The 27,380-nt window shown below is 55.0% G+C and overlaps 2 protein-coding genes across 9 annotated transcripts; one reads left to right on the top strand and one right to left on the bottom strand.

Annotated features, from left to right (window-relative positions):
- The first annotated feature begins 1,157 nt into the window (after positions 1-1,157).
- NAALADL1 (N-acetylated alpha-linked acidic dipeptidase like 1) lies at positions 1,158-23,185 on the top strand. 6 transcript variants are annotated; one of them, XM_063783041.1, is made up of 20 exons: positions 1,158-1,198; positions 6,802-6,997; positions 9,595-9,665; positions 9,752-9,924; positions 10,006-10,127; positions 10,510-10,632; positions 13,294-13,577; positions 13,679-13,783; positions 14,457-14,542; positions 14,696-14,815; positions 19,632-19,717; positions 19,802-19,865; positions 19,969-20,036; positions 20,275-20,366; positions 20,448-20,538; positions 21,486-21,567; positions 21,650-21,823; positions 21,898-21,985; positions 22,098-22,190; positions 22,555-23,185. In XM_063783041.1, the coding sequence occupies exons 3-20, from the start codon at positions 9,625-9,627 to the stop codon at positions 22,739-22,741; spliced, it is 2,079 nt and encodes a 692-aa protein (XP_063639111.1). In that variant the 5' UTR covers positions 1,158-1,198; positions 6,802-6,997; positions 9,595-9,624; the 3' UTR covers positions 22,742-23,185. The 6 variants fall into 6 exon arrangements, 5 of the variants coding, with proteins under 5 accessions (XP_063639111.1, XP_024203019.1, XP_016776693.1 ...); XM_024347251.3 differs by having other exon boundaries at positions 14,457-14,815; XM_016921204.4 differs by lacking the exons at positions 1,158-1,198; positions 6,802-6,997 and having other exon boundaries at positions 9,466-9,665.
- SAC3D1 (SAC3 domain containing 1) lies at positions 23,184-27,110 on the bottom strand. Of its 3 annotated transcripts, XM_063783042.1 has the most exons (3): positions 26,146-27,107; positions 24,844-24,983; positions 23,184-23,787 (listed from the first exon to the last, which is right to left on the bottom strand). In XM_063783042.1, exons 1-2 carry the CDS (start codon positions 26,855-26,857, stop codon positions 24,886-24,888), a joined length of 810 nt encoding a protein of 269 aa, XP_063639112.1. In that variant the 5' UTR covers positions 26,858-27,107; the 3' UTR covers positions 23,184-23,787; positions 24,844-24,885. The 3 variants fall into 3 exon arrangements, with proteins under 3 accessions (XP_063639112.1, XP_016776696.1, XP_054518423.1); XM_016921207.3 differs by lacking the exon at positions 24,844-24,983 and having other exon boundaries at positions 26,146-27,110; XM_054662448.2 differs by lacking the exon at positions 24,844-24,983 and having other exon boundaries at positions 26,084-27,107.
- Between the last annotated feature and the right edge of the window lie 270 nt (positions 27,111-27,380).

Here is a 27,380-nt window from a genome sequence, read left to right as displayed (position 1 = left end):
GAGAGAGAGAGAGAGAGAGTGCCCATGCAGGCACATGCAGGCATGCACAAAACTGGGGGAGGTGGATGGTGTTTCTCCCCACCCCACACCCAGAAACATTCAAACCTGGGCTAGGACTCAGTCCTGGCCCGTGCAGAGAGGAGGCCCAGAGAGGCCTGCTGAAGCCGGGGCCTTTGGCTGGGCACCCCCACACCACCCACCCACTTCCCTCATCCCCTAGACCCTCCGGCCTGACCTTCACTACCCACTTGCTCCAGGGACTCAGAGATCCAGGAGTACCAGTTCTTAGATCAGGAAGACTGGGGCCCCCAGCGGACCTCAAAGGAGATCAGGCAGTTGCAGAATGACTGCATGAGGTGAGCTGGGCGGGCAGATGGGAGCGGGTAGGGTGACAGGGCTTCCCCCGACCAAGGCCAGGCCTGGCTTTCAGGTCAGGGCCCACGTGGCTGGTGAATGGGCATTCAGGAACCCCCACCTTTAATTGTCCAAGAACTTGAGGAGCGTTCAGTCTGGGGGAGGGGCTTGTTCTCTGGATGTCGGGCTCTGGAGCTGGGGTCCACACAATCCCATGGCCGCTCGCCCCTCTCAGGTAATGCTGGGGTCAGAGCCCCGTCTGTCAGCAAAGGTCCTGAGGTGGGGGCAGGGCATGACGGAGGCTTCCAGGCCATAGACCTGAGTGATCAGCTCTCCCATTCATACACAGCTGACCTGGAGCGCCTAGGCAGGGCTGGTTCCAGCATTGGCCCTGTCACTGGCCTGGAGCCACAGAGAATCCTGTTGCAACCCTGCCTACAGCCCAAAGGAGCGGCTAGCCCTATACCACCCACCCCTTCCAAGGGGAGCCTCAGAGGGTTTCTAGCCCACCCACAGAAGCAGCCTGCCCTGCTCTTGCAAAGGAAGACAAAAAGCATAATTAGTCTCTCTCTCGGTCCCCTGCTACCAATCACTCAGGGAGAACAATTCCCATCCCACCTGTGGTTTTGCCGGGACAGGAAGACTGGGCTCTTAGTGAAACACTGGTCCCAGGTGGCTATAGGACGAGGTGGCTGATGCAGGAGGTGGGAGGGGTGGGGAGTGCTGCCTGGAACAAAAGCCTGGCTGAGGTGGGAGGGGTCTGTTTTTCAACCCTAGGCTTCAGGAGTCACTGAACACCACCCAAGTGCACAACCTGGCCCTGGGGGAGAAGCTGCAGAATCTGGTAAGACCCTGAGCCAGGACCCCATTTCTTTGTCTTGCCTCCTCCCTGCCTCCCAGCCCAGCTCTCCTAGAGGGGCCTCAGGTTGTCCTGCACGGCTGGCTACCCACCTCGAGCCCTGCAACCCTTTGTCCAGCCCACCTTATTGTATAAGAGCCTGAAGGAGGGAGCCCAGGCCATCCAGGAGGAGGCCCAGGCCATCCAGGATGAAGTGAAGGCCCTGCAGGAGGAAAGCCAGGCCCTGCTGGAGGTGGCTCTGCTCAGGTGTGCGGGCAGCCATGGCGGCGGGGAGGGAAGAGGCGGCTGCCCCATGCTGCTCACTCGAGCTGTCTCTGCCTGCAGTGACCCAAACCCCCGGAAGGCAGGTCTCCTCTTCATGCTGCCTGACCTGCCCCATGACCACAGAGACCAGGGTCAGGCCTGGCCGGGCCCCAGGCCAGAGGTCGGACACCTCCTCGGGAGGCCGCTCCTTCAGCCAGCTCCTCCCTAGATCCCAGAAATAAACTTGGAAGCTAAGCTTCAGCTTCACCAAGTGTCTGTGGGCCCTGGGCTCAGGTGGGGAGCAGGAGGTCACCACGTCCACACTGAGCTCAGCCCCTCAGCCACCCTCTGACATCACCCCCACTCCCTCAGCTCACCCATTCTGCATCTACCCCTCCCCGACATGGCCCTGCCCTCCCCCCACCCCTCACAGAAGGTTCCAGGCCTGGTTGTTGTCAGCCTGGAGATGAGAGCTCAAGGGCGATGTTCCCAAGATAAGCACTGGGGTGAGGCCAGAAAGGGGCCGCAGTCCCTCCCCGGAGGATCTGGGTACCTGCTCTAACTCCAAAGTGCAGAAGGATACTGGGGTGTAGGCGGGGGAGGGATAGGGGAAGAGCCACTAACCATCTGGTGACCTTGGAAAAGTCCCTTCCCCTTTGTAAGTCATGGGGTTGGGGGGCAGAGAGAGGTGGTGGCAACTCCCCAAGGGCCCGCATCCTACACCCCTCAGGCCTGGAGATACATATCGATTTTGAGTTTCACCTCCAACCCAGGAGCCCTCTGGCCCAGGGCCTCCTGGGAGCCCCCAACCCCCCTCCACCAATGGGGTTGCAAAAAAGAATACAAAAAACTGACACGTATATAGTCAAGGGGGAGAAAGCAAGGAATCCTGATAGAAGATTGCTAAATTACATACAAAATTGGTTAATATTCTAAAGGGCATTTATTTTTAAAATCCCATAACCCGGGCCGGTCACAGTGGCTCACACCTGTAATCCCAGCACTTTGGGAGCCCAAGGTGGGCGGATCACCTGAGGTCAGGAGTTTGAGACCAGTGTGGCCAACATGGAAAAACCTGGTCTCTACTAAAAATACAAAAAGTAGCCAGGTGTGGTGGCACGTGCCTGTAATCCCAGCTACTTGGGAGGCTGAGGCACGAGAATCACTTGAATCTGGGAGGCTGAGGTTTCAGCGCACCAAGGTGGCACCACTGTACTCCAGCCTGGACGACAGAGCAAGACACTATCTCAAAAAAAAAATTTTTTTTTTAATTTAAAATAAAATAAAAAGTCCCATAACTCTAAGGCTTGTATTATTCACTGGGCAGAAATCATTTTGCATCTTAATCAGTTTTCTGTAAAGTAACCTCTAACTTTACAGCATCTAGGTCTAATGGATGGTAAAAGATCCACCATGCCGAATTCCTTCGTTAATCCTCATGTGACACGGAACGGGCTGGGGATGATCATTTTGCCTTATGTTCACTGTAGGGAGACAACAGCCAAGAGGATGGAAATTCAGGTTTGTGGCTCCTCCCCAGGCCTGGTTTCACTTACACCAGACTCCTAGGGATCAGGCCTGGGCAAAGTAACTGATGAAGTGCTTGATTAGTGACTATTTGATTCTGCCCCAGCTTCAGGCTGAATTGAGCTGAGCTAACATCTCTTTTCTTCATATTTTTACATTTTATTTTTATAAATAGAGACAGGGTCTTGCTATATTACTCAGGCTGGTCTCAAACTCTTGGGCTCAAAGAATCCTCCCGCCTCAGCCTGCCAACATGCTGGGATTACAGGCATTAGCTACCGCTCCCAGACTAACATCTCTGACTTAGCAGCCCACCCCTTCTGAGACTCTACCCTCCTCACCTGATGGCTGTAGGGATCTCAGACCTCCCCAACCACCTACTTCCTGACCTGTCCTTGACCAGGGGCCCTGCTGTACAAACAGCTGTCTTGCAATTTTCCCAAAGGGAATCATAGGGTACTGAGGTTGATGATAGTTGGATCAACAGCTAAATCAATTACCCATTTAAGGACTTCTGTCAATAAGGTGCAGTCATCAGCATGGTCCCATTTGATGTTTCCTTTAAAAGGACACAGAGAGACTAATTATGCTTTTTTTTTTTTTTTTTTTTTGCGACAGAGTCTTGTTCTGTAGTCCACGCTACAGTGCAGTGGCGCAATCTCAGCTCACTGCAACCTCTGCCTCCTGGCTTCATGGCATTCTCCTGCCTCAGCCTCCCGAGTAGCTGGGACTACAGGCACCCGCCACCATGCCTGGCTAGTTTTTTATATTTTTAGTAGAGACGGGGTTTCACCGTGTTAGCCAGGGTGGTCTCGATCTTCTGACCTTGTGATCCACCTGCCTCGGCCTCCCAAAGTGCTGGGATTACAGGTGTGAGCCACTGCACCCGGCTAATTATGCTTTTATTTAATTATGTCTCAGCCTGGGACAGCGCTCGAATAAGGTTACATGAATACTGCTTGGCTGCAGGAAATGGAGTCTATTACGGAGCCCCCTCCCCAACCAGCTCCAAACCACAGAAGTGCTTATAGATTCGAATGCATCCTGGCCATGGTTCTGCAGCTCAGGGATCCTTCACTGGCTGTCCTGAGGTCAGTCTCTGCAGCCACTCCTGTTGACACTGCATCCAAGCAGTCCCAGCCCAGCCCAGAGGTTCCTGTCAAGGAAGGTCCCACAGCAAAGCTGCGTGGGCCCCAGGGTGTTACCTGGTCCTTTCATTCACACACATTTCTCCCAGTCAAAGGAGGCTACCATGTGAGTCACAAGCTGTGCCCACACCTCCTGGGCCTCTGTCATCAAGGCACTGGGCTTGGGTTAGCAAATCAGCCTCCTCTGTCTGGCTGGCACCATTTCTCTAGTGAGGGGCAGAATGGGATGCCTCTCTCCTGCCTAGTGATGGCAGGTGGGATAGCTTCGTGAATGTGCAGGCGCTGCATTCCACTCTCAGCTCCACCCCTTGCTGTCTGGTGTGACCTTGACTGAGTGCCTGGACACACATCTTCATCTGTAACATGGGGTTCCATTGTGTCCACCTCGGAGGATGAATGATTTAGTGTGGACTTGGTGCATTCCATGTGTTGGCGACTGTTATCTGATCTCCAGTGGATCTACCCCGGCCCCCAAACTGGCTTTGCAGGCCCAGTGGGAGCAGCTCTGAGTACTAGTGTTCCCAGCAGGCTCCCTTCCCCACTAAAGGGCCTGGTATTCCTGCCCAAGAGGGTGGCCAGACCCTGCAGCCTGGCAGGGCCTTCCTCCATCCTGCAACGTCATCCTTTGGGAACACCCAGCACTGAAAGTCTGTTAGATCCCATCCCCATCTTGTGAGGGCACCTGCGCCTGTTACGCAGGTGTCCTATGCATGGCTGCCTTGGCAGTCTGGTGGGGCTTACCCAGAGGGGGTCTGCTTCCCAGGGGTCTCGTGCCCACCTTTTACATCTCTTATTGCTCTGAACACCCCTTGGACAGAAGACAGCTGGAGCAGGAGTGTTGAGTTGCTGTGCTGGCGTAGGTCAGCTTTGCCTCCAATCTACAAATACTTGTTGAGTGCCTCATAGGTGCCGGGCACTGCTCTGGACTCTGGGGCTTCGGCAGTGAATAAAACAAAGATGCCTGCCCTGGTAGAACTTACGCTCTGGGAGGGGCAGCAAGAAATAATGAACAAGTAACATGAGGATAGATGCAATGGAGAAAAATGAAGCCACAGAGGAAGAGGAAGCCTGAGGGAGGGGGAGGAATGCAATTTTATTTTATTTATGTATTTTTAAACATGGATTCTCACTATGTTGCCCAGGCTGGTCTTGAACTTCTGGACTCAAGTGATCTTCCTGCCTCAGCCTCCCAAAGTGTTGGGATTATAGGTATGAGCCACTGCACCCAGCCAGGAATGCAATTTCAGATAGAGTAGTCAGGGAAGAGCTCATTGAGAAGTGACATTTGAGCAAAGACACAAAGGACCTGAGGGAAGGAGCCCTGTGGACAGCTGGGGAGCAGGGTTCTAGGGAGCGGGAGCTGCCAACACAAAGGCACTGAGTCAGGAGTGTGCCTGGTAGGCTCAGGGGACAGCAGCAGGCCAGAGCTACAGGAGCCGTGAGTGAGGAGGACAGGGAGGGGACCAGGTCTGAGACATGAAGGGCTCTATGGCCACTGTCATGACTGTTACTCTGAGTGTAAAGGGAGACTTGGAGGGCTGTGAGCACGGTTGTGACATGGCGGACCTGGGTTTCACAAAGATGAGTCTGACTGCTATGTAGAGAAAAAAACTAGAGGGGAGAAGAATACAATCAGAGAGGCCAGTTAAGAGGCCACTGCAGGCTGGGCATGGTGGCTCACGCCTGTAATCCCAGCACTTTGGGAGGCCGAGGCGGGCGGATCACCTGAGGTTCGGAGTTCGAGACCAGCCTGACCAACATGGAGAAACCCTATATTTACTAAAAACACAAAATTAGCTGGGCATGGTGGCGCATGCCTGTGATCCCAGCTACTCAGGAGGCTGAGGCAGGAGAATCACTTGAACCTGGGAGGCAGAGGTTGCGGTGAGCCGAGATCGCGCCATTGCACTCCAGCCTGGGCAACAAAAGCGAAACTCTGTCTCAAAAAAAAAAAAAAAAAAATTAGGCAGCTGGAAATACAAGAGTTCGGGGATAGGTTACATTGGAGACATATACTTGCGGGTTTCTGGTCTATATTTAGTCATTTGTATTGGTACTCTATTTTGCTGTGGTTTTTTTTGTTTTTTTTTTTTTCTCTTGAGACGGAGTCTCACTCTGTCACCCAGGCTGGAGTGCAGAGGCGCGATCTCGGCTCACTGCAAGCTCTGCCTCCCAGGTTCACGCCATTCTCCTGCCTCAGCCTCCAGAGTAGCTGGGACTACAGGTGCCCGCCACCACGCCCGGCGAATTTTTTTGTATTTTGAGTAGAGACGGGCTTTCACCATGTTAGCCAGGATGGTCTCGATCTCCTCACCTCGTGATCCGCACGTCTCCGCCTCCCAAAGTGCTGGGATTATAGGCGTGAGCCACCGCGCCTGGCCTATTTTGCTCGGTTATAATCACTCCAAAACCTAGTAGCCCAAAACCATAAACATGTATTATCTCACACAGTGTCCACAGGTTAAGAATCTGAAAGTGGCTTGGTTGGGTGGTACTGGCTGAGGGACTCTCGTGAGGCTGCAGTCAAGATTCCAGCAGGGGCCGCTGTATTCTGACGGCTTGGCTGGTGCTGGAGGACCCATTTCCAAGTTGGTTTATTCACAGGGCTGGCAAGTTAGTGCTGAATGTTGGCAGGAGGCTTTAGCGCCTCACCATGAGGCCTGTCCACAGGGCTGCTTGAGTGTCTTCACAACATGGCGTCCGGGAGGCCACGTGACTCTGCAGGCACATCCAGGGGCAAGGGTGCAGGCACAGAAGAAGCAGAGAGTGAGTAAGAAGTAACCAGAATGGCGTTTTCCCAGTGGATGTGACCAAAGCAGAGAGGATTGGGGGTTAAGAGGGCTTCCAGGGCCTCAAACTGGGCAAGGTGAGTACACGTGGGAGGTGAAGGAGGGTGGGACGGAGGCGAGTGTGTGGGGCAGGTGGAGAGTGGGGAGGGAGCCAGCAGCAGTGCATTGCTGGTCCTGGAGGATTGAAGACCCCTTGGACCCAGAGCCATTGGGAGAATAAGGCAGGAAAATGAAAGGTGTTCATGTGCTCTAACTACCGTAAGTTATTTCTAGGAACTCCCACAATCCAGAATGTTCTGGGAGGGGCCATACCACCCACACAGCAAAGATGGAGGAAAGAAAATTGACCAAGTTAACGTCTGGTGCCTACAGCCATGTAGACACCAGTGGATTCCAACAGCCTGAGTGGATCTCTTGGGTGTCACACACACAGCTGTTTACACACTCTCCAACACAAACCACAGTCCCAGGTGTTATCACTCAGATGTCACACACTTTTGTCCAGGCGTCCTGTTTGTGACTTCACATGATTGAGGGGTTAAATCCTTCCAGGAGTGGGTGGGGTAGGACCATGGGGTTGCTGCCTCAGTCCCTCAACTTATCAGCTGACCTTGGCATCCCACTCCCCACCTGGTGGTGACTGTCCTGTGTCCTCATAAGGAAGGTGTATGCTCCCTGCACCGATGGGCTTCTGATAAGATCCAAGGTCATATTCTGGGCGTCGATAATCACGTTGCCAAGAACTGTGGCTTCCTGGTGCACCTCCCTGAAGTCACTGATCACATGACATCCCTTCCCAGCCACCCCTAGTCCTCCCATGCTGACCCTCCTCACCAGCAGCACAAGAGATGGTGGTGCCGGCAAAATGGGGTTGTGAGCAGGAAGGAGGCTGCTCTGAGAGGGGTCTGTGAAATCTCACACACACACACATGCACGTGCACACACACACACACACACGCTCTGCCCTGATCCAGCCCCCAAGCTCTGCAGGCATCTTTGAGCCCATCCATGGGCTGCAACCTGCGAGGCAGAGTCAAGGCAGGATAGGCCATGGGAGGGTGGGAGAAGTCCCAGCTCAAGTCCCTAGGGACCCCCCCAGCCCCTCCTGGCTCTCCGTGAGGTCTGGAAGAGGCTCAGTATGTGTATGGCATACTTGGGGTCTCACTTCCCTCTCAGCCCTTGCAAATGCTGGAACACCTTTTCAGCCTTGGAGGACCCCCTCAGATGTTCCCTCCTAGTCAGAACTCCTCACTCTTTCACTGGGAGCATGGTGATCCTCCCTCTACAGGGCACTTACCACATGGCTGAACCCAAAGCCTGTCTGCCTCGCCTGCTGGATTTTGCTTCCCCACAGCCTTGCATGGCTCTAGTATAGCACAGAATGAACAGTGCTTGCATGTATAAAGGAAGGAATGAATAAGTGAATGGAGGGATGGGTGGATGGATAAATAGGAGGGTGGATGACGGAGTCCAGGCAGAGCCAGGGGATAGAATAGGAAGTCACCTCGCCAGGGAGGCATGGGCTTCCCTTGCTGCATCCTCTGGGACAGCCTCCCTTCCCAGGACTCCCATTCCTCGTATCGCTGGGCTCCCTTCAGGATAGACGCAGAGAGTTCTTCTGGGTCCTCCTTCTTCCTTTAGCTCTAGGCCTTACATTTTCCGGGGTCAGATGAGGGATGAGTAGTTAAAATTGATGAGCTCCCACTACATGTCAGACACTGCACTAGCTATTTCTACAGATGCCATATTTTTTAATGAAAATGACACCATAGCCGGCACGGTGGCTCACTCCTGTCATCCCAGCACTTTGGGAGGCTGAGGCGGGTGATCACCTGAGATCAGGAGTTTGAGACCAGCCTGGCCAACATGGTGAAACCCCATCTCTACTAAAAATACTAAAATTAGCTGGACATGGTGGTGCACACCCGTAATCCCAGCTACTCAGGAGGCCGATGCAGGCGAATCACTTGAGCCCGGGAGGTGGAGGTTGCAGTGAGCCGAAATCGCGCCACTGGACTCCAGCCTGGGTGTCAGTGGAAGACACAGTCTAGAAAAAAAAAAAAAGAAAACAGGTGTAGAGAAGCTGAGTGAATTGCCCAAGGTCACACAGCTTACGTCCAGCAAGAAGGGGGATCTCAACTCAAAATCTGCTCAGGCAGGCAGGGCTGGGTATGCTGTAGATCAGCTGCCTTGGAGGGAGGCAGAGGCAGTGAGGGTGGGCAGTGGGCACGGCCCTGCTGTGAACACAGGAGCTCTGAGTTCCAGCCCTGGCTTGGCCTCTGTTTTCCTGGGACACCCTGGATGAGCCCCTTCCCTCTCGGCTTCAGTGTCCCTGGGTGACCTTGCTGCCCTTGGAGAGCCATTCCAGGCAAATGGTGCAGGATGTGGTGGATGTGGATGGCTCCTGGCTCTCACTGCGGGATGTTCCCTCACTCTCCCTGCCAGCTGGGGGTCAAAGGGCAGTGCCACCCATGGGGTAATGTTTAACCAGGCACGACACCCCCTCTATAGGGAATAACCTATAGACCAGTCCTACCCCAGCTGGCCAAGAGTCCGCAGGATGCAGTGGACGAAGGTGTTGGGGCTGGGGCTGGGGGCTGCTGCCCTCTTGGGGCTGGGGATCATCCTTGGCCACTTTGCCATCCCCAAAAAAGCCAACTCACCGGCCCCCCAGGACCTGGACCTGGAGATCCTGGAGACCGTCATGGAGCAGCTGGATGCCCACAGGATCCGGGAGAACCTCAGGTGAGAGGTGGGGCCATCTGCTCCTCCGTTTGCCAGAGGCCCCCTCCCTGATGCTGGCCCTGCCCCTCCCTCTGCCCACCCTGCAGAGAACTCTCCAGGGAGCCACACCTGGCCTCCAGCCCTCGGGATGAGGACCTGGTGCAGCTGCTGCTGCAGCGCTGGAAGGACCCAGAGTCAGGCCTGGACTCGGCCGAGGCCTCCACGTACGAAGTGCTGCTGTCCTTCCCTAGCCAGGAGCAGCCCAACGTCGTGGACATCGGTGAGGTCCTGCCCAGTCTTGGGAATGCCCGGGGGGGGGGAGTTGCTGGGCCCAGCCATGATACTGCCACCCCTCCAACAGTGGGCCCCACTGGGGGCATCATCCACTCCTGCCACCGGACTGAGGAGAACGTGACCGGGGAGCAAGGGGGGCCAGATGTGGTACAACCCTATGCTGCCTATGCTCCTTCTGGAACCCCACAGGTGGGCCCAGAACCCCCCCTACTGCCCTGGCCCAGCTCCCTTGGTTCCACCCAGGGTTCTCCCCACCCTGACCCAGGGAACGTGCCTCAACTGGGGCACAGCGCGCCCTCCCGAATTTACTCACCGGGACACTCCATCGCTGCTCCTTTCCTCCATCAGTCATTCAACAAACACTAGTGGCTCTGCTCAAGGCCAGGTCTGTTACAGGGCACCCAGACATGGAGGAAACGAGGGGTGACTGTTCTTGGGGAGCTTACAAGCTCTGGGTGAGGTGGGGGAACAGAATCTAAATTCTCCCTCCTGCCATGCAAACTTCCACCCCCCCTTCCCCACCCACACTTCGCTGGGCCCAGCTCTAAGGATCACCCCCTCTTGGGACTAGGGCCTCCTCGTCTATGCCAACCGGGGCGCGGAAGAAGACTTTAAGGAGCTACAGACTCAGGGCATCAAACTTGAAGGCACCATCGCCCTGACTCGCTATGGGGGTGTAGGGCGTGGGGCCAAGGTGAGTGGCAGCCCCCCAGTGCAGGAGGCCTCGGTGAGGAAGGGGCTGGGCAGTGGACTGGAGGAAGTGAGGGGAAGGGGAAGGAGAAGAGGCAGTGTTGAGTGGGGAACCAAGCCCCAGGGTGGGGCAGGAAAGGCAAGGTGTTTTCGGGTTGTCCCACCAATGGGCTGTGTGGCCTCGGATGCCTCCCTGACCCTCTCTGAGCTGTAGGAAATAAAGGGGTTGAGTACAATTTTCAGGTTTGGTATTCCAGAAGTCTAAGTCCTCCTGTGAAATAGTTTTGAATATTCAACTTAAGTCCCTCATGTTGGCCCTCTCCCTGCCATTTCTTTTCCATCAAAAATTCTGACTAGGGGCCGGGCGCTGTGGCTCACGCCTATAATCCCAGCACTTTGGGAGGCCGAAGTGGGCAGATCACCTGAGGTCAGGAGATCAAGGCCAGCCTGGCCAACATGGTGAAACTCCATCTCTACTCAAAATACAAAATTAGCCACGCATGGTGGTGCATGCCTGTAATCCCAGCTACTGGGGAGGCTCAGGCAGATGAACTGCTTGAACCTGGGAGGCAGAGATGGTAGTGAGCTGAGATTGCACCACTGCACTCTCCAGCCTGGGAGACAGCGAGACTCTGATTTAAAAAAAAAAAAAAAAAAAAAAAAGACTGGGCGTGGGCGTGGTGGCTCACGCTTGTAATCCTAGCACTTTGGGGGGCCAAGGCAGGCGGATTGCCTGAGTTCAGGAGTTCAAGACCAGCCTGGGCAACACGGTGAAACCCCATCTCTACTAAAATACAAAAAAAAAAAAATTAGCTGGGTGTGGCAGCGTGCACCTGTAGTCCTAGCTACTCAGGAGGCTGAGGCAGGAGAATTGCTTGAACCCAGGAGGTGGAGGTTGAAGTGAGCCAAGATTGTGCCACTGCACTCCAGCCTGGGCGACAGAGCGAGACTCCATCTCTAAAAACAAAAAACAAACAAACAAACAAAATTAATATAAAAAGAGTAGAATGAGAGAGGGGAAGGGATAGTTGGTATTTAATGGGGACCGAGTTTCGGATTTGTCAGATGAAGAGTTCTAGAGATGAATGGTGGTGATGTTGCACAATATGGATGTACTGAATGCCACTGAACTGCATACTCCACATGCTAAGTTTATGTTATGTGTATTTTACCACAATTTTTTAAAAAGTGGGCTGGGCGCGGTGGCTCATGCCTGTAATCCCAGCACTTTCGGAGGCCAAGGCAGGTGGATTACCTGAGGTCAGGAGTTCGAGACCAGCCTGGCCAACATGGTGAAACCCTGTCTCTACTAAAAATACAAAAAATAGCCGCTCATGGTGGCAGGCACCTGTAATCCCAGCTACTCAGAGGTTGAGGCAGGAGAATCACTTGAACCCAGGAGGCAGAGGTTGCAGTGAGCTGAGATCAAGCCATTGCACTCCAGCCTGGGGGACAAGAGCAAGACCTCATCTCAAAAAAAAAAAAAAAAAAAAAAGGTGTCCATAATAAGAGCTGGGAAAAGAGAAAGAAAGAAGGAAGGTGGAGAGAAAGGAAGGAAGAAAAGAAAGGGAAAAAAGGAAAAGAAAAAGAAAGGGGAACAAGCAGTGTAGAAATACACAGATTATTCATTAACCATCACCACTACCCATTTCCAGAACCTTTTCATCATTTCAAACAGAAACTTTATTTAACAATAACTCCCCAGGTCCCTGCCCCAGCCCCTATTCTATTTTCTGTAACCTCAATTCTACTTTCTGTCTCTACAAATTTGCCTATTCTAGGTACCTCGCATAAGTGAAAGTATAAGATATTTGTCTTTTTATGTCTGGCTTATTTCACTTAACATCTTCAAGGCTCATTGATGTATCAGAACTTTATTTCTTTTTAGGCTGAATAATATTCCATTGTTTTTTGTTTGTTTGTTTGTTGGGGTTTTTTTGAGACAGGGTCTTGCTCTGTCACCTAGGCTGGAGTGCAGTGGCATGATCTCAGCTCACTGCAACCTCCACCTCCCAGGTTCAGGCGATTCTCGTGCCTCAGCCTCCCAAATAGCTGGGACTACAGGTGTGTACCACCACACCTGGCTAATTTTTGTATTTTTAGTAGAGACAAGGTTTCACCATGTTGGCCAGGCTGGTCTTGACCTCAGGTGATCTACCTGCTGGTCTTGACCTCAGGTGATCTCCCTGCTGGTCTTGACCTCAGGTGATCCCACCTCAGGTGATCTGCCTGCCTCAGCCTCCCAAAGTGTTGGGATTACAGGCGTGAGCCACCACACCCGGCCTCCATTGTATGTTACAGCCCACATTTGGTTTAGCCATTCATCTGTTGATGGACACTTGGGCTATTTCCTCCTTTTGGCCGTTGAGGATAATGCTGCTGTGGACATGAGTACACAACTGTGTTATTTTATGCAGCTTCATGGTATTCCACTGTAGGATGTCCCTGTTATTCAACCAGACTCCACTGATAGGCACAGGCTTGGCTGTGCCGAACTGGCCTTTACTGTTGCAAGAGGCACTGCCATAAATGACTTGTGCAAACGTCATCTTGCCCATGGAAGATTGGTCTATCCTGGCTTCCACAGTCGAGGAAGGAGGAAGAGGAATAGGACATATCTGGTCCCGGTCCCTCCCTTACACACAGCCTCCTCTGCCCACTGCAGGCTGTGAACGCTGCCAAGCACGGGATAGCCGGGGTGCTGGTGTACACAGACCCTGCTGACATCAACGATGGGCTGAGCTCACCCGACGAAACCTTTCCCAACTCCTGGTACCTGCCCCCCTCAGGAGTGGAGCGAGGCTCCTACTACGAGTATTTTGGGGACCCTCTGACTCCCTACCTTCCAGCCGTCCCCTCTTCCTTCCGCGTGGACCTTGCCAATGTCTCCGGATTTCCCCCAATTCCTACACAGCCCATTGGCTTCCAGGATGCAAGAGACCTGCTCTGGTGAGTTTGTGCCCTGGGGTGTCCTGCCCAGCCCCCAGTGGCCTCCAGACTTCAAGCCCCACACTCACATTTACCCTGAAGGGCCTCTTCCTCCTCCCCAGTAACCTCAACGGAACTTTGGCCCCAGCCACCTGGCAGGGAGCACTGGGCTGCCACTACAGGTTGGGTCCCGGCTTCCGGGCTGACGGAGACTTCCCAGCAGACAGGTGAGATGCAGCCAGACCAGGTCTCCCTCAGTTGCCCTCTCCCCCAACTCACCTCTCCCCTTCCCTTGTGATGATGTTCCCTCTTTCCACTTCAAAACCTGACCTTTTTCCCTTTCTTCTGTCTCCCAGACCCTCTCCTGACCCCAAAATATGTCTTGTTTTTGGGGAAGCCTGTGAAACAGCTGCTGCTGTTTCCTGCAGGGATTCCCCTGCCCCTCCCACCTCATCTTGACGTCTGCACCCCACGACTCCCTCTCTTGAAGATGCCAAGCTCCTTCCCAAATCAGGGCCCCTGCCACTCCCAACCTGCACCAACCTCCCTCCCTACAGCACCCACTGGCCTCCAGGTGCCCTCTCCTCCCAGGCCCCTTCACCCAGCTGTTCCTGTCCTCCTGGTCTGTCTCACTCAGGAGAGGGAGGCCCCACGAGCACCAGGTCCACATCTGTCGCCATCATTGCCCAGAGCCTAGTCAGGGACTAAGTACCCAATAAGTACCTACCCAGCGAGTAGGCAGGAGAGCCTGGCTCCAGCCTTGCTGCCTCTCTTGGTACTTCGGGGCCAATGAATGACCTTGCCACGTCACTTTCCAGCTCCGGGCCTCAGTGTCTCCTGCACTGGGTGGGGGGCAGTGGGCAAGGCCAAGAGTCTTCTCACACCCTTCACCCTCCCCAGCCAGGTGAATGTGAGCGTCTACAACCGCCTGGAGCTGAGGAACTCTTCCAACGTCCTGGGCATCATCCGTGGGGCTGTGGAGCCTGGTGAGCCCTCCTCTTGCTGCCTGCACCCCAGGCCCCTGCTCTGCTCTGGATGCCGCTGTCCTCATCCAGCCCTGCCCTTGCCACCACCCAGCCCAGCTCCCCCTGCCCACCTCTCCCTCTCCTCTGGTTCTCTGCCCCTTTTCCTCTGGCCAGATCGCTACGTGCTGTATGGGAACCACCGAGACAGCTGGGTGCACGGGGCTGTGGACCCCAGCAGTGGCACCGCCATCCTCCTGGAGCTCTCCCGTGTCCTGGGGACCCTGCTGAAGAAGGGTGAGGCGGCCCCCTCCCCTGGACCAGGGACCTTCGCCCCCGGAGGTCCCCTTCCTGTTCCACCTCCTCTCCCTCACACTGCAGTGCTCCTTGTGCCATGCCTGAGGGCCCTGGGGGCAGACATGCATGACACCAGCCTTGGCCTGCAGCAGCCCAGTGTGGTACAGGGAATAGACTGTGGGTTGATTCATGTGCCGCTTCCAAGTGCCTCCCGTGTGCCTGGATGGAGCGAGGCCCGATGCTGCTGTGAAGCAGGCAGCGCCCAGGCTCTGCCCTCCGGGAACTTTAGCTCAGCTGGGTCAGGGACGGCAGCCGATTGTTAACTCTGATGTCTCTAATGTCTTGTGTGCCTTTGACGTGGCAGGCCAGGTTGGGACAAGTCTCTCAGTGGAGGCAGCACTTCAGCGTTTCAGTGCTTCAGGGAAGGAGAGGAGGGCAAGGAGGTGGCAGCCGGAAAGGAGGTGGGCAGGGCTGGGCGAGGTGGCAGAGCAGGCAGGGCCAGGCCAGGCTGAGGAGTTTGGAGTTCAGTCCAAGGGTTGTGGGAAGCCGGTGAAGGATTTCACGCAGGAGAGGGACATGATAGAGTCCTCATGTTAAACGGCTCCTGGCCAGGCACAGTGGCTCACGCCTGTAATCCCAGCACTCTGGGAGGCCGAGGCAGGCAGATCACGAGGTCAGGAGTTCGAGACCAGCCTGGCCAACATGGTGAAACCCCGTCTCTACTAAAAATACAAAAATTAGCAGGGCATGGTGGTGTGCACCTATAGTCCCTGCTACTTGGGAGGCTGAGGCAGGAGAATCATTTGAACCTGGGAGGCAGAGGTTGCAGTGAGCTGAGATCGCGCCACTGCACTCCAGCCTGGAGAATGGAGCAAGACCCCTCTAAAAAAAAAAGCGGGGAGCAGGGGAAGGGCACGCCACATAGGGGGGCCAGGCAGACGCTTGTCATTCCAGGGCTGGAGATGCTGTGGGGCTTGGACCAGGATGGAGGGCAGTGGGGCAGGGACAGGCTGCTGGGCCCGGGTCTGCTGGCTCCAGGGGCAAGAGGGAGGACAAGTCGAGGGCTGTGGTCTAAGCGACTCGACATTAGTGCCATTTAAGAAAAATAACTGGGCGGATCTAGGACAGATCTAGAAGGAAGATGTGAATCTGGGTCTTCCCATATTAATTTCTTGTTTTAGTTTTAGTTATTTATTTTTATAGAGATGGGGTCTCGCTGTGTTGCCTAAGCTGGTCTTGAACTCCAGGACTCAAGTGATCCACAGGCGTTGAGTTCCCACGCCAGGCCCTCTTTCGTTAGTTTTAAAAATTCATGGTAAAATATACATAACAAAATTGACCAGTTTTACGTTTGTAAGTATTTGATTCAGTGGCATTAAGTACATTTCTAAAGTTGTGCAACCATCACTGCCATTGGCTCCAGAACTTCTTCATCTTCCCTTACATATAATATCCCAGAGTGCTAAGCATGGCATTTGAACCGATACCCACTCAACTGTAATTGCACACAAACACGCCACTGCTGTCAAACTCCATCCCCCCGCTTGTATGATATGATGTCGCAGTTCAGAAATGAGACCTGAAGTCTGGCCACAGTGGTTCATGCCTGTTATCCCTGCACTTTCGGAGGCTGAGGTGGGCGGATTGCTTGAGCCCAGGAGTTCGAGACCAACCTTGTGAGACCTTGTCTTTACAAAAAATAAACAAAAAAAAATAGCCAGGCATGGTGGCATGTGCCTGTGGTTCCAGCTACTTCGGAGGCTGTGTGGGAGGAACACTTGAGCCTGGGAGGTTGAGGCTGCAGTAAGCCGTGATCACGCTACTGCACTCCAGCCTGGGCAACAGAAAAGGACCCTGTCTAAAAAAAAAAAAAGAAAAAAAAGAAAGAAAGAAAGAAAGGAGAGAGAGACTTGAGAGATGACTTGGGGAGTTGGTAGCAAAACAGTCTGTGAAACCACAGGTGTTGCTGAGATCAGCTCAGAAGCCAGGGGTGGAGGGAATGGACAAGCTTGTGGAGAGAGGCTGGGCTTTTGACTTTACCCTTATGGGTAGCGCAGAAATTCCCATATTTTTTTGTTTGTCAAAGTGTTGTATGTTGAAATAATTTCAGACTTACAGAGATGTAAAAATAGTACAAAGAAGCCTCTTATACAGACACTCCTAATATTAATGTTTCATCACGTTTGCTTTCTATCTCTGTATAATATATGGGCCAGGCACGGTGACTCATGCCAATAATCCCAGCACGTTGGGAGGCAGAGGCAGGAGGATCGCTTGAGCCCAAGAGTTTAAGACCAGCCTGGGGAACATACCGAGACCCCTGTCTCTACAAAAAATAGGGGAAAAAAGCCTTGGCTATTTATAATATAACTATATATGTTTTTGTCTGAAGTATTATTATTATTATTATTTTGAGACACAGTCTTGCTCTGTGACCCAGGCTGGAGTGCAGTGGCGCAATCTGGCTCACTGCAACCTCTGCCCTCCAGGTTCAAGCCATTCCCCTGCCTCAGCCTCCCGAGTAGCTGGGATTACAGGCATGCGCCACCACGCCTGGCTAATTTTTGTATTTTCAGTAGAGATGGGGTTTTACCGTGTTGGCCAGGCTGGTGTCGAACTCCTGACCTCAGGTGATCCACCCGCCCTGGCCTTCCAAAGTGCTGGGATTACAGGTGTGAGCCAATGTGCCCAGCCAATTTTCCACAACTTTTTTTTTTTTTAATTTAGACAGAGTCTTGCTCTGTCGCCCAGGTTGGAGTGCAGTGGCGCCATCTCGGCTCACTGCAAGCTCTGCCTCCTAGGTTTGCGCCATTCTCCTGCCTCAGCCTCCCGAGTAGCTGGGACTACAGGCACCCGCCACCACGCCTGGCTAATTTTTTGTATTTTTAGTAGAGATGGGGTTTCACCGTGTTAGCCAGGATGGTCTCAATCTCCTGACCTCGTGATCCGCCCGCCTCGGCCTCCCAAAGTGCTGGGATTACAGGCGTGAGTCACCGCGCTAGCCCCCACAACTTTTAAATACTTCCAGCTGGGCGTGGTGGCTCATGCCTGTAATCCCAGCACTTTGGAAGGCCGGGGTGGGTGGATCACCTGAGGTCAGGAGTTCAACACCAGCCTGGCCAATGTGGTAAAACCCCATCTCTACTGAAAATACAAAAATTAGCTGGGCGTGGTGGTGGGTGCCTGTAATCCCAGCTACTCGGGAGGCTGAGGCAGGAGAATCGCTTGAACCTGGGGGGCAGAGGTTGCAGTGAGCTGATTGCGCCACTGCACTCCAGCCTGGTTGATGAGAGTGAGACTCCGTCTCAAAAAAAAGAAAAAAATATTTTTTGAGACAGGGTCTCACTCTGTTGCCCAGCCTGGAGTGCAGTGGTGCAGTCAGCTCACTGCTTGCTCGACCTCCTGGGCTCAAGCGATCCTCCTGCCTCAGCTTCCTGATTAGCTGGGACTACAGGTGTGTGCGCCACCAAGCCCTGATACTTTTTTACTTTTTGTAGAGACAAGGTCTTGCTGTGTTACTGAGGCTGGTCTCGAACTCTTGGGCTTAAGTGATCCTCCTTGCCTCAGCCTCCCAAAGTGTTGGGATTACAGGCGTGAGCCACTGTGCCCAGTGATGACCTTGATAGCAAAATAATTTTTTGGCCCAAGCTCCAATCCAGGATCACACTAGTGATCTGGTTACTAGTTTCCTTTAGTCTATAATAATTGTTTAGCTGTTCTTTGTCTTTCATGATCCTGCTATTATTATCCTATTATTTTGTCAAATAACCCTCAATTTGGGTTTGGCTCATTTGATTTAGATTATATATTTTTGGCAGAAAAAATTGTAAAAATGTATAATTGCAAGTGTGTAATCACATCACACTGAAAAATTCTTCATTTGCTGGTTGCGGTGGCTCACACCTGTAATCTCAGCACTTTGGGAGGCTGAAGTGCGTGGATCACTTGAGCTCAGGAGTTCAAGACTGGCCTGGGCAACATGGAGAAACCCCATCTCTACCAAAAATACAGTAATCGGCCAGGCGCGGTGGTGTGTGCCTGTGGTCCCAGCTACTTGGGAGGTTGAGGTGAGAGGATCGCTGGACCCCAGGAAGTTGAGGGTGTGGGGAGCCGAGATCGCACCACTGCACTCCAACCTGGGCCACAGAGTGAGACTCATTCCCTCAGGCTGGATGCAGTGGCACGATCTCAGCTCACTGCAACCTCTACCTCCCAGGCTCAAGCGATTCTCCTGCCTGAACCCGGGAGGCGGAGCATCCTGCAACCTGGCTTCCACCTCCAGTCCCTATACCCACAGTGTGGAGCCAAATATCTGGATTTGAAACTGGCTCTGCTGCCTACCAGCCGTGTGACCCTGGGAAAGTCATTTAGCTTCTCTCAGCTTCTTCAACTGTGAAACGGAAATAATAATAGTATCTCCCTCAAGGCATTGTTGTAGGGATTGGTTCCACGTGGATAATGCCCTAACAGGAAATGTTCCTGTGTTATCACCAAGTGAAGATGGCTATGGAGTTTGGCCTGGAGGCGGGGGTTGAGGGTGGAGGGTCGGAAGTCTTCCCAGAGCATGCCCACAGAGAGAGAGGGGCAGTAGGCATTCTGGTAGAAGGGACCACCCGACCCTTCAGGGGGCTTGGAGTTGGGGTCAGTGTTTGGTGCGGGAGCCTCCTGGAAGGCCTGGCTGCAGGGTGCCAGGACATCCTGTCACCAGCTGCCCCGCCTTTTCCCGCTCTCCCCTCCTCACGTCAGCAGCCTTTCTCCTAAGGCACCCTAGGATCAGGAGGACCCTGTCCTCCAACCCTCTATCCCCCATTCCCAGGCACCTGGCGTCCTCGCAGATCAATCGTGTTTGCGAGCTGGGGGGCTGAGGAGTTTGGGCTCATTGGCTCCACGGAATTCACAGAAGTGAGTGGCCCTACAGGGTAGGGGATCGAAAGGGGTTCCCAGGACAGAACGGCGCGGGGCTGACGTCGCCCCTCGCACCCGCAGGAGTTCTTCAACAAGCTGCAGGAGCGCACGGTGGCCTACATCAACGTGGACATCTCGGTGTTTGGTATGCGGGTGGTGGGGCAGGAAAGGGGAGGAGACGGCGGGACGACTGGGTGGGTAAAAGAAGGGGCTGGGGCCCAAATAGTCTTTCTCCCCTCCTCCCACAGCCAACGCTACCCTTAGGGTGCAGGGGACGCCCCCTGTCCAGAGTGTCGTCTTCTCTGCAACCAAAGAGGTGGAAGGGGGCAGGCCGGGCGGGGCTGAACTAGCTGGGGCGGGCCGCGTGCGGCGGAGGCCGCACGGGTGGGCGGGGCTGGGGAGTGGTACTCTCTAGATCTGCTGGGGCTGGACTGAGGCTGGGGCAAGCCTCGTAAGGACTGGACCACGGGTGGGCAGGAGACCGGTGGAGAACCCGCCCTGTTGTTGGGGCTGGGGAGGGCCGCGCACCGAGACTAAATTCTCCTTCCGGCCAGATCCGCTCACCAGGCCCTGGCGACCTGAGCATCTACGACAACTGGATCCGGTACTTCAACCGCAGCAGCCCGGTGTACGGCCTGGTCCCCAGGTAAGCCCAGGGACAGAAGGGGGCCCGGAGCGAGGCGGTCCGGCCCAGCGCTCTTTATCCCGGCCCCCTTCCTTCCCGCAGCTTGGGTTCTCTGGGTGCTGGCAGCGACTATGCACCCTTCATTCACTTCCTGGGCATCTCCTCCATGGACATCGCCTATACGTATGACCGGGTGAGCAGGCGCCCCTCCGTCCCTGCCTCGGTACCTTGCTGCATGCGCCCCCTCCTCTCCTTGTGGCTGTTCTCATACAGACTGAACCCTGCACCTTTACTCATTGCTACCTCTGCCAAGTTTCTTAAAAAAATACACACACACACAGAAATACACACACACGTTTTATATAGACGGAGTCCTGCTTTGTTGCCAGGCTGGTCTTGAACTCCTGGGCTCAAACCATCCTCCCGCCTCAGCCTCCTAAAGTGCTGGGATTACAGGTGTGAGCCTTGGTGCCCGGCCTCTGCCAAGTTTAACCTTTTCAAGCACCTCTTTATGCTCATCTATGTTATTTTATCAAATGTAAGATACTACTGATTATAAGATGTGCCGTTATGTTATGCAATATTCAGGAAGGGAAAAAAAAACCACCGCTTCCAACCAGTTGTAAGATGGCATTGCCTGTGAGAAGCATTCTGTTTCCAAAGATCTTAAAATGTAGGGGCGGGGGTGGGAGGGGGGAAGTTAATCTCAGCATTGATTAACTCAGACCATTGGCGTGAGCGTTGGCATGAAGGTAAAAACAAGACAAGGGGTGCAGAGTGCCCAGCTGGCACCTCCCTGTTTGATGCTCCAAAAAGTATGTTCTCCACCTCACAGCCACAGCGATTCTTGGTAGTAGAGCTGGGATTTGAATCTATCTGACCCCAAAGCCCCAGGTTCTTCTCCTTTCTGTGAAACTGGAAACTGGCACCAGACCCAGCTCTTCCACTAATTAGCTATGTGATATCAGCAGGTTAACCTCTCTGAGCTTCAGTTTCCTTTTCTGTGGGAATTCTAGAAGCCACCTCACAGACATGGCCAAGATTCAGTGGAGATAATGCCCACATTTTGCAGCTCACTGGAGGTACACCTTCTCCCACTTCCCATCCCAAGCCTGTCACCTCTGGGCTTTGTTCCCCCAGAGCAAGACTTCAGCCAGGATCTACCCCACCTACCATACAGCCTTTGACACCTTTGACTATGTGGACAAGTTTTTGGACCCAGGTGAGGAGGGAGACAAGGGGCATCCTGAGACCAGGACAGGAGAGGCTGAAGACTGAGCCCTGGCCTTGTCACCTTGCCGCAGGCTTCAGCAGCCATCAGGCTGTGGCCCGGACAGCGGGGAGTGTGATTCTCCGGCTCAGTGACAGCTTCTTCCTGCCCCTCAAAGTCAGTGACTACAGTGAGACACTCCGCAGCTTCCTGCAGGCAGCCCAGCAAGATCTCGGGGCCCTGCTGGAGCAGCACAGCATCAGCCTGGGTAGGCACAGCCCTGACCCTGAGGTATGGGGAGCCCTGCACCCCCAGGACTGAGCCACTGCTTGTTCCTCACAGGGCCTCTGGTGACTGCAGTGGAGAAGTTTGAGGCAGAAGCTGCAGCCTTGGGCCAACGCATATCAACACTGCAGAAGGGCAGCCCTGAGTGAGCAAGGGCAGCGGGCAGGGGCTGGGAGGGCAGCACCCAGGGCAGGATACCAGGCTGGTAGCTGGGCTGCTGGCTCCAGGGTGACTGGCAGTTCCTGCCTCCCCACCAGCCCCCTGCAGGTCCGGATGCTCAATGACCAGTTGATGCTCTTGGAACGGACCTTTCTGAACCCTAGAGCCTTCCCAGAGGAACGCTACTACAGGTGAGTCTGTCCCAGAGTCCTGGGAGGTGCCTCCAGGTGGGGCCGGACAATGGCTCCCCACCTGAGACGAGGTGGTCAGCTTCTCTGCCCTTTAGAGTGCAACCCAGCCACTGAAGAAGATGGGAATGTAAGGCTCAGGGAGGGGAGGAAAGTTGCTTGAGGGTCCCTCTGGGAGCTAGGACTGGAACCCACATTTCCTCCCCCCACCGCCACTGCTGTAAGAGCTCCCTGGCCTTCAGAGACAAGTGGACAGGGGTGCTTTTCTGCCTCGCTGCGTACAGGAGCTGAGCCAGTTCTAGGCCCAGGCTTCTCTTTCCTGGCCCCTGACTGACTGACCCTGATCCTGTCCCATTTCTCTTGTCAGCCATGTGCTCTGGGCACCTCGCACGGGCTCCGTAGTCACATTCCCGGGCCTATCCAATGCCTGCTCCAGGGCCAGGGACACAGCTTCTGGATCTGAAGCTTGGGCTGAGGTCCAGAGACAGCTCAGCATTGTGGTGACAGCCCTGGAGGGTGCGGCAGCCACCCTGAGGCCTGTGGCTGACCTCTGACCCCAGCCCTCTTTCTTCAGCCCTCCCTTTACTCCAACCCTCTCCTGCCTGCTTTCCTGAGATGTCCTGGTCTTCCTTGGTGCCAGAAGGGGGCACTACCACAGGACCCTCTCAAGCTTCTCAGGCAACAGCTTGAGGTCCCTGAGGGGAGTGGCAAGCCCTAATGCAACTCACCCTCATCCTGGTGCTTAGGTGGCAGAGGGTGGGCAGCAGGGGACAGGGATGGGATGGCAAAACCACCAACTGCCCTTGGTGGCGGGTGGGTGGAGATGGGATGCATGCCAACCTCAGATGCCAACTCAGGTCATCAAGGCCAAGGACCAGTGGCGAAAGTGAGTCTTGGGGTACCTTAGGCCTTGCCTAGTCTGCGTTCCTCTCCCTGCATGCTGTGTATCCTAACTCCCTACAACAGCCCCTCAAATAAATCACATCTAGTGACTGGTACCAACAAAACAAGTTCCTTTTATTATCTGGAAACCATGGAAAAAGAAACCTAAGTGCTCTGGCCCAGTCCTGGGGCTCTGGGAGGCTCACGCTCCCTCCTCAGGCTGGGGACCCAGGTCTGTCCGCGCCCTCATCTTCCTCCTCTGCCATGACCACCTCCTCCAGGGTACGTCCTCGAAGTTTGCTCTCCACTAACACCTTGCACGTACTGGCAGGCGGTAGCCCTTCCTCCACGTAGCGACCCCTCAGGAACACAACTCTCTCCTCTCCGTCCAAGGGCAGCCCGTGGGCCTGGCACAGGTCCCGTGCTTCCCTGAGTCCATCCAGGGCCAGGAGGTTGACCATGAAGCCCAGAGGCAAGGTCTGGCCCTTGGGGGTGCTAAAGGCACGAGCGAAGCGGGCCAGGGCTTCCCGGCGGGCATGGCCCACATGGCACTGCACAGCGCAACTTGGCAGGTAGGGCAGGGTCTGGAGCAGACGGAACAGGCGGGCAGCATTGCCCTCTCGGAAGGCAGCATCTACCGCCAAGGCCTTGCGGAGGGGCGGGCAGGCGCGCAGGGCAGCAGGCAGCTGTAGAACCTCATGCAGGGCTTCCACCGAGCCTGTGAGAGCGGGAAGCCAGAATGAGGACGCCTGGTCCTTACAGGATCAGGCTCATCTCCCCTCCCAACACCCTGTCCTTCCTCTCTACTCGACCACGCCCCTTCTCTAGGCCTAGCCCAACTTCCCTCTCCCCTCTAAGGGCCAGCCTTTGGCTCCTTCCCCAACCTATATTTGAATGAGTGGCCTCTGGCTCTTGACTTCCTGCAGTCCAGATCCTTACTTACAACACTGAAGTGGGCAGGGTTTACGGATTTGGGAAGCTGGCCCAGATAATTGAATGATTCGCCTGAGAGTGTCCTAGGGCGGGTATGTAGTTGAGCCTGACCCCAGTCCAAGTTTTCTGACTTGGATTTCCCACTACCCTGGCTTCCCTGTACCCACAGTTTTGGAAGCCAACTCTGCCCCACTTTCCCCTGACCACCTGGGAAGGCCCCTTCCTTCAGGAGACTCTGCCCCTGCTTCCCTTCTGGAAGAGTCTCAGACACTGGAACCTTGGCCCTCATTTGTAAACTGGGGCTTCTGACCAATAAGTAGGTTGTGAAGTCAACAGCATTTTGTTAAAATTGTACAGGGCAGGGCCTTTTTTTTTTTTTTTTTTTTTTTTGAGACAGACTTGCTTTGTCACCCAGGCTGAAGTATAGTGGCTCTTGGCTCACTGCAATCTCCACTACCTCCCAGGTTCAGGCGATTCTCCTGCATCAGCCTCCTGAGTAGCTGGGATTACGGGTATGCGCCACCACACCCAGCTAATTTCTGCATTTTTAGTAGAGAGGGCCCAGCCAGAACACAGCTTATTTGGGCACAGTGGCTCATGCCTGTAATCCCAGCACTTTGGGAGACCAACGCGGTAGGATCACTTTAGCCCAGGAGTTTGAGAGCAACCTGGTCAACATGGCAAGACTCCAATCCCTATATAAAAATAAATTTTAAAAAATTAAAAGAAAAGAAAATCATGGTCCTGCCACTACTACTGTTAACCAGTGCTGTGTCAACAGGCAAGTCACCTCACCACCCTGGGCTTCGATTTCTTCCCCCACTAGACCAGGGATAATTACCATGCCTTCTTCAGAGGAACAGTGTGGACAAAAATAAACCATTCACTGGGCATGATGGCCGCACCCGGCTACTTGGGAGGGTGGGGCAGGAGGATCACTTGAGCCCAGGAATTCGAGTGGCAACATGCGAGATCCCATCTCTACAAAAAAAATTTTTTTAAGTTAGCCGGGTGTGATTGCATACATCTGTGGTCCCAGCTACTTGGAAGGCTGAGGCAGAAGGATCCCTTGAGCCCACGAGGTTGAGGCTGCAGTGAACTATAATTAAGCCACTGTACTCCAGCCTGGGCAAGAGTGAGACCCTGTCTCAAAAAACACAAACAGGCCGGGTGCGGTGACTCACGCCTGTAATCCCAGCACTTTGGGAGGCAGAGGTGAGCTATCATTTTGAGGTCAGGAGTTCGAGACCAGCATGGCCAACATGGTGTTGGCCTGTCTCTACTAAATATCCAAACACTAGCCGGGCGTGGTGGCGCAAGCCTGTAGTCCCAGCTCTTTGGGAGGCTGACGCAGGCGAATAGCCTGAACCCGGGAGGCGGAGGTTGCAGTTAGGCAAGATCATGCCACCGCACTCCAGCCTGGGCGACAGAGCTAGACTCTGTCTCAAAAACAAAGAAAGAAACAAATAATAAGAGTTTATTGGAATGCATCGCCCATAGAAAGTATCTCTAATGCCTTAAACTTCTGTCTCAGGTATATTCGTGGGCATATGTGTTCTTGTTTGCTTGGTAACCCTGACTGGGCGGGGAGGTTAAAAGAGTTTGAAAATCAGCCGGGCGCGGTGGCTCACGCCTGTAATCCCAGCACTTTGTGAGGCCAAGGTGGGCGGATCACGAGGTCAGGAGTTCGAGACCAGCCTGACCAACATGGTGAAACCCCCGTCTCTACTAAATACAAAAATTAGCTGGGTGTGGTGGCGCGCGCCTGTGATCCCAGCTACTCAGGAGGCTGAGGCAGAAGAATCGCTTGACCCAGGGAGGCGGAGGTTGCAGTGAGCCGAGATCGCGCCACTGCACTCCAGCCTGGGCGACACAGCGAGACTCAAAAAAAAAAAAAAAAGTTTGAAAATCACTATTTAGACCAACTCTCCCTTTCCACCCTTGCCCCCTCCACTTTTATTCCTGAGACAACTAAGACCTAGAGGTGGGCCCGAGGTCCCACGTCGGGGCTCGGTGGATCTTGTGCTGTCCTGGGAGGGGGCTAATGGTGAGATGTTAAAGCTAATCCTTCCTTTCCCTACCTCCACTGTCATGGTGGGCTCCTGTCCCCACGCTCTGCCCAGCCGCCAGGATCCCGACTCACCCAGGTTATAGAGCAGAAAGAGACCCTGGAAGGCGGGTTGGCGGGGGTGCGGCCCGGCGCCCCGCGCGTAGCAGCGCCGCAGCGAGCCGAAGCCCTCCTGCACCTGGGCCTGCAGCAGCACCGGGTCCGCGGGTCCCCGCGCCGCGTCGGGCCCGAGCCGCGCCACTACGGCCAGCAGCGTGGCCAGCGCCGCCTCCAGCACCACCGCTGCCTCGGCGTCGCCCGCTCCCTGCAGCGCCAGGTCCAGGCGCACAGCTCGCAAGCGGTCTGCCACGAAGCTGGCCACCTCGGCGCGGGCGATGTCGGCGCTCTCCGCCACCTCACCGGCCAGGTAGCGCACGGTGGCCAGCAGCACGGAGGGCGGACGCAACTGGCTGGGCGGGGGCCGGGGCTTGCCGGCGGCGGGTCGGCTGTACTCCTTCACCGCGCGCTGCGGATCGGCGCGGGGCGGGTACTGGCGGCAACCCGGCACCGCCTCCAAGCGGTGCAGGCGGTGCTCCCTTTCGCGCTGGGCGCGCTCGGCGGCCGGGCACATGTCCGGGCAGGTGCCCACGGGCAGCTCGCAGCCGGGCATGAGGGGGCTGCGGGGAGACGGTGGGCGCTCAGCATCCCGGGGACAGCAGTGCTGCGGGAAGGCACGCGAGGCCGGCCGGGGGTGGGGAGCGGCGGGTCGGGGCGGGGCTGAACCTGGCTGGGCCCGCCTGCCCGCCATGATCCCCGGCCTTCGGGCCGCCCATCGAGCCACCTCTGTCCTCTCACCCGGTCCAGTCGAGTTGGCCTCCCGAGATGCACTGCGTTGTAGTCCAGCTACGCCTCTGCGGCTCCGCGCGCTCTGGGGCGGCTAACGGCCCCCGTCGAGCGCCAAGTTGAGCTTCGCGCGCTCCCCTTAGTGTTTTTAACGTGTAGCCCGGGCCGCTCCCATGATACACCGGTGTAGTCCCTGCCGCAACCAACCGCTTTGTGGTGAGGCGGGGCGGGGCGGGGCTGAGGCCACGCCTTCCAGCCCGCTGAGCAATCAGGATTTGGCTTTGGGGCCTCTGAGACAGGTACCCGGGCTTTGGGTTCCTCTCCTTCGTCCCTTCCACCCAATAAACCGGCTCCATCGGCTTGTCCTGCATTTCCCTGGAGACTATGCTCCCTATTTTCTAGCTCAGGGGCCAGCAAATGTTTTCTGCAAAGGGCCAGGTTGTAAATGTTTTGGGATTTGCAGGCGGCAAAGACTCAACTCTGCAACT

This window comes from Pan troglodytes, chromosome 9 (genome assembly GCF_028858775.2).
Source record: "Pan troglodytes isolate AG18354 chromosome 9, NHGRI_mPanTro3-v2.0_pri, whole genome shotgun sequence".
NCBI lineage: Eukaryota > Metazoa > Chordata > Mammalia > Primates > Hominidae > Pan > Pan troglodytes.
The sequence above is the reverse complement of the archived record's forward strand: the minus strand, read 5'-3'. Positions and strand labels throughout refer to the sequence as shown.

What these genes read in the sequence shown, in the direction of transcription:
- NAALADL1 (XM_016921203.3), top strand. Translation starts at nt 9,481, where the DNA reads ATGCAGTGGACGAAGGTGTTGGGGCTGGGGCTGGGGGCTGCTGCCCTC. An exon ending in GATGCAAGAGACCTGCTCTG is followed by an intron (nt 13,578 to 13,678) that starts GTGAGTTTGTGC and finishes CCTCCTCCCCAG; the next exon opens with TAACCTCAACGGAACTTTGG. An exon ending in CGTGGACATCTCGGTGTTTG is followed by an intron (nt 19,866 to 19,968) that starts GTATGCGGGTGG and finishes CTCCTCCCACAG; the next exon opens with CCAACGCTACCCTTAGGGTG.
- SAC3D1 (XM_016921207.3), bottom strand. Translation starts at nt 26,857, where the DNA reads ATGGCGGGCAGGCGGGCCCAGCCAGGTTCAGCCCCGCCCCGACCCGCC. An exon ending in CTTTCTGCTCTATAACCTGG is followed by an intron (nt 23,788 to 26,145) that starts GTGAGTCGGGAT and finishes CCGCTCTCACAG; the next exon opens with GCTCGGTGGAAGCCCTGCAT.